Source organism: Leptonychotes weddellii, chromosome 14, assembly GCF_054177405.1.
Source record: "Leptonychotes weddellii isolate Sample4059 chromosome 14, ASM5417740v2, whole genome shotgun sequence".
NCBI lineage: Eukaryota > Metazoa > Chordata > Mammalia > Carnivora > Phocidae > Leptonychotes > Leptonychotes weddellii.
Window position 1 is genome coordinate 10,738,064 of NC_138382.1, and position 7,120 is coordinate 10,745,183.

General features: G+C 37.4%; 1 protein-coding gene across 3 annotated transcripts in view; it reads left to right on the forward strand.

Annotated features, from left to right (window-relative positions):
* Positions 1-2,516, forward strand: part of SMC5 (structural maintenance of chromosomes 5) — a 91,351-nt gene extending 88,835 nt beyond the window's left edge. For all 3 annotated transcript variants that reach the window (XM_031023944.2, XM_006729498.3, XM_081802823.1), the window contains one exon: positions 22-2,516. In XM_031023944.2, coding sequence (XP_030879804.2) covers positions 22-165 — 144 coding nt within the window. In that variant the 3' untranslated portion in view covers positions 166-2,516. The remainder of the gene's footprint in view (positions 1-21) is intronic.
* The last annotated feature ends 4,604 nt before the right edge of the window (positions 2,517-7,120 follow it).

Here is a 7,120-nt window from a genome sequence, read left to right on the forward strand (position 1 = left end):
CGTTTCTTTTCACACTTACAGCTCCTGCAAAATCTTCCTTATTCTGAAAAGATGACCGTATTGTTTGTCTACAATGGTCCTCATATGTTGGAACCTAACAGATGGAATTTAAAGGCTTTCCAAAGGCGGCGGCGCCGTATCACGTTCACTCAGCCTTCTCAGTAAAAGTAACGGGCGAGAACTTTGGAGTTTTTTTTGGTTAAATCCTGTTTGTAAGTATGGCTCACCTGAATAAAAGGAGATTCGTTAAGACTAAGAGATGGGTCATTTTTAGAAACCTGCTGTTCTATACAAAGGGTTGATGGACACCGTAGTAACTTCTTTCTGTGGAACCTCATCTGATAGAAATTAAGTCTTCAGTTTCTGTTGAACTTAAGTCCTTGGCCCACTGACCATGAGTCATTGGGTTTCCGTGGTAAAAGGTATTTACTGTTTCACATCACAGGTACGGGGGAGGGGTTACCCATCACAGGAAGTGTGGTTGACCTGGTAATCCTGAGCTTTAATTCCAGAGGAACTTTACTTACTTTCAGAGTCTAAAGGGGACGCTACATCTCAAATCATAGTTTCCTCCCAGTGTTATATTTAATTTTTAAAGAATTGATATGGCAATGTCTAGACTAGTGTATAATAATTTATGACAAATCTATTCATTCCTTCCTATTAGAAAGGATTACCTTATCTCCACTGGGAAATGGAATTTTATCAGCCTTTAAAAAAATTTACAGAACTTGACACTATAATTGTATTGGTATCTCTAGGGAAAAACATACTGGGCTTCAAAAATGGTAGCGGAGGGGCGCCTGGGTGGCTCAGTTGGTTAAGCGACTGCCTTCGGCTCAGGTCATGATCCTGGAGTCCCGGGATCGAGTCCCGCATTGTGCTCCCTGCTCGGCGGGGAGTCTGCTTCTCCCTCTGACCCTCCTCCCTCTCTTGCTCTCTGTCTCTCATTCTTTCTCTCTCAAATAAATAAATAAAATCTAAAAAAAAAAAATGGTAGCGGAATGTCTTTGAAATGCCACAAGATGGATGCTAGATGATGCAACGTGCAACCAAAAGATTGACAGAAAAAAATCAAGTAATAAGGGTTTTTAAGGAATAACCCTGTAAAGTGTGTGTGGGTTTGGTTTTGATTTTTTTTTTAATTTAAAGTCAGTTGTATTTTACATCTTCAATTTCTAAAAGCATTTTTATAATTATTTTTAGTAAGATTTTTTCTTAAGATTTCATATACTGGTTTCTACAATTTATATTTGAAATTTCTCAGTGTTATGTCAAGAGTGAGGGAAGCACTGATTTGTTTTAAAACATGTTTCTAGAACCTAAGCTTTTAGGTCCTTCCTTACAGTGTTGCTCCTACTCCATTGTCTTTAAAAAAAATCTAGTTTAAACTGAGCAGGAATTAGATGAGAGAATCCTTTATCTCTGAGTTACACTAATTAACAGTGCCAAAACAAATTCTAGTCTTCTAAAAAATAAAGCTTGTGAGATAGTGGACTAATCCAAGAACATGTCTCTGAACAGCGAATTGGATCTGTGCCAGGAATGACAAAATTATTTTTTTTGACTTGACAGCTTGAATAAATGGAAGAGTTGCATTTAATTTGGGTTTTGTAGATTCTTATATTCTTCTTAGGTCAAAAAATAATGAATCGTAAGTCTTTATCCTCTCACTTGGACATTTTCTCTTTAAAAAGGTAATTTTTTCTTGAAAAAAATTTTTAAAAGAGCCTTCTCCTCTTAGCCTAATGCATGTATTATGAACATATTTTAAAATAACATTTTTACTAGTGTAACAACTCATGTAAACATTGAAAAACTTGGTAACCTATTAGTAAGTGGATGTTGTTTAATACTTTGTTTTCCACCAAAATATCTTTACTAATATGTGCTTACTGTCATTTGTTTATTGTCTGAGTTAGTGCTGGTCATCTTATTTATCAGTGTGAAAAAGGAGCTTGAAGATGAGGCATGTTTGGAAAAAAAAAAAAAAGGTCAAGTACATTTCAGTTTACATATGGCAGTAATTACTCCATACTGTGTTTGTAAGCATTTTATATTTCTCTACTGGACAAAGTTAATACTTAGTTTTACATTGGGTTTTGAGCTGTAAAGGAAAAATTATGTATCATTTTAACATACTAATAAATCTAACACATTATATTCTCAGCCACTTAAAACTTCATGTATTTTCTGCAGAAATTGTAAAAACACCAAGTGAAAGTCTGATTTGATGAATATATATTTAAAACATGAAGGTGACAGGCAAATCAATGAAGATTTTCTCATTAAAAATACCTAAGGAGAGTCTCTATTCACAGATTTTTAGTGTTCAAAGATTTTTTTGCTGCTTTCTGATTGTTTTTTGGACATGTGCTTATTTTTTTTGGTGTATGTGAAAAATGTAATTTTGTCCTGCTATATAGTGTGTGTCTGCGTGTGTGTGTGTAACTGGGGAAAAAAAATCTCTGTGGGGAATGCTACTTTGTCGGTAATAAATGCATATTTTCATATTCTTTTGGTGTACGTTATCTTAAGAATTGGTTTTACACTTTCAACCTGATTAAGAGTCATTCTGGTTTCACACTTACTGAAAAACAAGTCTGTTCAGTGTGCCTTTGCTGGTCTGTCCCTGGTTAAAAGCATATAAAATTTAGTTCCTTGTCTGCCTGCAAGGGAATTACAGTCTAATAGCAGCAGTGAACACAGTGAAAAAGATTTAAGCCGTCTCAGGAAGCCAAGGTACAACATGAATGTAAACATTTTTAGATTGAAACCCTAGATTTGCTAGAAATATTCACAATCTTTTTGTCTTCATCCATTAAGCTGCTATCTTGACTCAGGTTCCTCATTGTGAAATGAGGATAATACTTCATTCACAGTTGTCGAAGGGAGCAGATGAGGTAAGGCACTAGGGCACCTGGCATCCTATGGACACTTTATAAATGTTTGCTTTTCCTCTTCTTTTCTCCAGCTTTTTTGCAATTTTGTATTTAAATTTTCCTAAAATCTATTTTAGAGCACAAGCAGAAGGGGCAGAGGGTAAAGGAGAGAATCCCAACCAGACTCTCTGCACTGAGTGCAGAGCCCAATGTGGGGCTTGATCCCATGACCCTGAGATTGTGACCTGAGCTGAAACCAAGAGTCCCGATTCTTAACCGACTGTATTTTATACATCAAGGTCCGAGAATTCCCTTTTAAGTGCAGTTAATGTAGCATTTTTATTAGCGTTAATGTAGCGTTTTTATTCTATTTTATGGATTGTGTCAGTTGTTCCAAGGACGTGACACCTGTAGGTTTTGAGTGGGCCTTTCTAAGTACAGATAAAATTGTGACACACCTTCATGATATTTGAACTCATTCTAATTCCTTTATAGTCACACCATATATTTTGGAAAACTTGTAATTAATACAATTAATACAAATCGCAAATTTGGGAGATTTGACTCTATTGACAATTCAGGCTTATTTTTTATTGCTGGTGGAAAATTTGCATTTTGGGGATTTTTGGTTGTTGAGATCTTAAGTATTCACTCATCACTTCAAAATAAGTTACTGGTGAGTGGTTGGGGTTAAAAAGCTGGCTTTTAAGAAAAAATAGGCAGATCTTCCAAACAGAACAGACAGGGCAACACTGCTCGGCTCCCTTCTCAGAGGATTTGGTGAAGCTGAACTCTGACTCTGGGCCCCGGTGGCATCGGAGAAACTGGGGCATAGGTTGGCTGTTCGGGGGCAGATCAGAAACATGAAGGATGTTCTGCCACAAATACTTCCTTACCTATCTGATCATCCATTAGTAAAGTTTAATTTCCTTTGGCTTCTTGGTGTCCAGGGCCATGTGTTAAAAATGACCCCTTGGCACCCTGTCCCTTCAACCTCCACTCTTATCATTCCTGCCAAATATTCATTAAGGAGTGGGTTGAAACCCATCGTTTCAGAGTAAAAGATTCAGGACAAATTGTCCAAAGAATGTTGTGATAGAATAATTTTAAATTCTGTTCATATTATTTAAAAATCTTCATTTAGTCCCAGTGAGCTCTGTGACATGTTGCACTCTTTGCTTTCAAATATTAGCTGTTACACTTGGAAACAATCCCCCAAGTGGCTTAGATCATCCTCCTCTTTTCACTGTCTTAAATCGTGAAAAGGAATCATTTGAGTGATTTAAGCTAGCACCGCTAAGCCTAAAGTTATTTTGTAAACTAGAGGGAATAATTTGTTTATAAGCAGTATTATACTTTCAAAGTGTTTCCACCCAACAACCCTGTACTGTAGATTAACAGAAATTTAGTAGCAGCAGAATTAAGACTTTTTCAAGCTTTTACTATCAGTAAATGCCACCGGCAGGGCTGAAGAAACATTTTTTTCCAGAACACTGTACTGCCTTTTTAATAAAGATATCTTGCCTTTTTGATTGTTGGGAGCTGTACCATAAACAGTTGCTGGTTATGTAATGCACTTCGTTATGGCTAAGACAGTGCTGTTCCAATACGCCCCTGAATTAGGGTACAAGTTCTGTGGTAACAAAAACCCAGATTAGCTTATACAGGATAGAAGTTTATTCCCTTCTTCGCATAAGCAGTCTGGGATTCTTCACCCACTTCATATTTTGCTGCTGTGCCATTCTCAAGAAACTATGGGTTCTTTCTCATGCTCCAAGATGACTGCTCCAGCTCTTGCCAACATTGGTATCCCAATAGTGAAGGGAGAAGGAGGAAGATGTGGCCACCCCCCCCCCCACTTTTTTTTAAAAAAGGTCTTATTTGAGAGAGGATGAGAGTGAGAGCATGAGCACACACAGGAGGGAAGAGAGAGAAGCAGACTCCCCACTGAGCAGGGAGCCCGATGTAGGGCTCTATCCCAGAACCCTGGGATCATGGTCTGAGCTGAAGGCAGACGCTTAACGACTGAGCCACCCAGGCGCCCTGACATGGCCACTTTAAGAGTACTATGTGCAAGAGGCCCAAGTTACTTTAACTCTTGTCCAGGCCTTAGTCACATGGCCTGCAAGAGACTTGACTATGCTAGCTTTAGCTATGGGTCTATGTACCTAGTTAAACGCCAGCCACTATTAAAAAAAGGGGGGGGTGACTATAGGGGGACAAGCAAGAATCTCCTTTCTGGGATACTCACAAGTCTTGGAACATCCTTAGTTTTGGGAGCTGTTAAAAACCTAATAGGCTGCTTGGACAGGCACAAATACATGAGAGACAAGAGCTAGGGCAGGATTGAACAACAGGGTTTATCTCCTACATGAATTCACTTCAAGACTAGGAGAGGTGGCAGCTTCATCTAATGCCTAGAAACCAATAGAGAGTCAAGTGAAATGAAGCAACAGAAAAGTATGGTGCAAATTAAAGAACAATATAAAAACTTGGGGGAAAAAGAACAACGAAATGGCAATAAGTAATTCAAAGTAATGGTCATAAAGATGCTCACCAAACTGGGGAGAAGAATAGATGAACACAGTGAGACCTTTAACAAAGAGATGAACAATATGAGAAAGTACCAAATAGAAGTCACAGAGCTGAAGAATACAGTAACTGAACTAAAATATACAGTAGAAGCATTTAACAGTAGATTACATGATGCGGAAGAAAGGATCATTTAACTCAAAGACAAAGCAGTAGAACTCACCCAATCTAAGTAGCACAAAGAAGAATGAAAAGAGGAAAGATAGCTTAAGGGACTTACAAGGCAACATCAAATGGATTAATGTTCCCATCGTAAGAATCCCAGAAGGAGGAGAGGGGCAGAAGTCTTCCTTGAGAAAACAATGGCTGAAAATTTCCCTAAGCTAGAGAAAGAAACAAACATCCACATCCAGGAAACCAGAGAATTCCAAAGACGATGAACCCAAAGAGACCCACACTAAGACACATTATAATTAAGATGTCAAAAGTTAAAGACAGAATCTTAAAAGCCAGAAGAAAAAACAAGTTGTTAATGTACAAGGAAATCCTCATAAGACTATTGGCACATTTTCTTTTCAGCATAAACTGCAGGCCAGAACAGAGTGGCAGGATATATTTAAAAGAACTAAAGTGGGGGGGGGGGGAATCCCTTCCCCAAATACACTATTCAGTAAAGTTATTCAGAATTGAAAGATGAGGAATTTTCCAGAAAGGTAAAACTAAAGGCTTTCATCACCATTAAACCAGCCTTACAAGAAATGTTAAGGGACTTCTTTAAAACCTAAAAGGAAGGGTGCTAATTAGGCACAATATATAAAATTAACAATATATAAAAGAATAAATCTTACTGGAAAGGAAATATATAGAGTAAAGGTAGAAGATTAATCACTTTTAAAGACAGTATGAAGGTTAAGACAAAGGTAGTAAAAGTAACTATGATTACTGTAATTAGTTAAGGGATACACAAGATAAAAAGACGTAAAATGTGACATTAAAAGCTTAAAATTTAAGGGAGGGAGCTGAGCTCTTGGATGCATTCGAAGTTAAGTGTTACCAACTTAAAATACACTGATAAAGATTTAGGTTGCTATATATAAACCCAATGATAACGACAAAGCAAAAACCTACAGTATATACATAAAAAGATAGAAAAGAATCTAAGCATACGATTACAGAAAATTGATCAAATAGCCCAAGAAAAGAGCAAGAGAATAAAGGAACAGAAGAACTACAAAAGAGCCAGAAAACAGTAACAAAATGAAACAGTACATACCTATCATTAATTACTTTAAATATAAGTGGACTATATTCTACATTTAGTAGACAGTGACCAAATGGATTAAACAACAAGACCCATCTCAGTGCTGCCTACAAGGTACTTTTGATGTAAGGATACACACAGAGTGGCAGTTAAGAGATGGAAAAATATATTCCATGCAAATGGAGACAAAAGAGAGCTTGGGATTTACATTAGACAAAGCAGACTTTAAAACAAAAAAGACTTTAAGAGAAAAAGAAGGGCATTGCATAATGATAAAGGAATCAGTTCTGTTTTTTAAGGTTTTATTTATTTGACAGAGAGAGAAAGAGAGAGCACAAGCAGGGGGAGCGGGAGAGGGGGAAGCAGGCTCCCCAGTGATCAGGACCCTGGGATCGTGACATGAGCTGAAGGCAGACACTTAACTGATTGAGCCACCCAGGTGCCC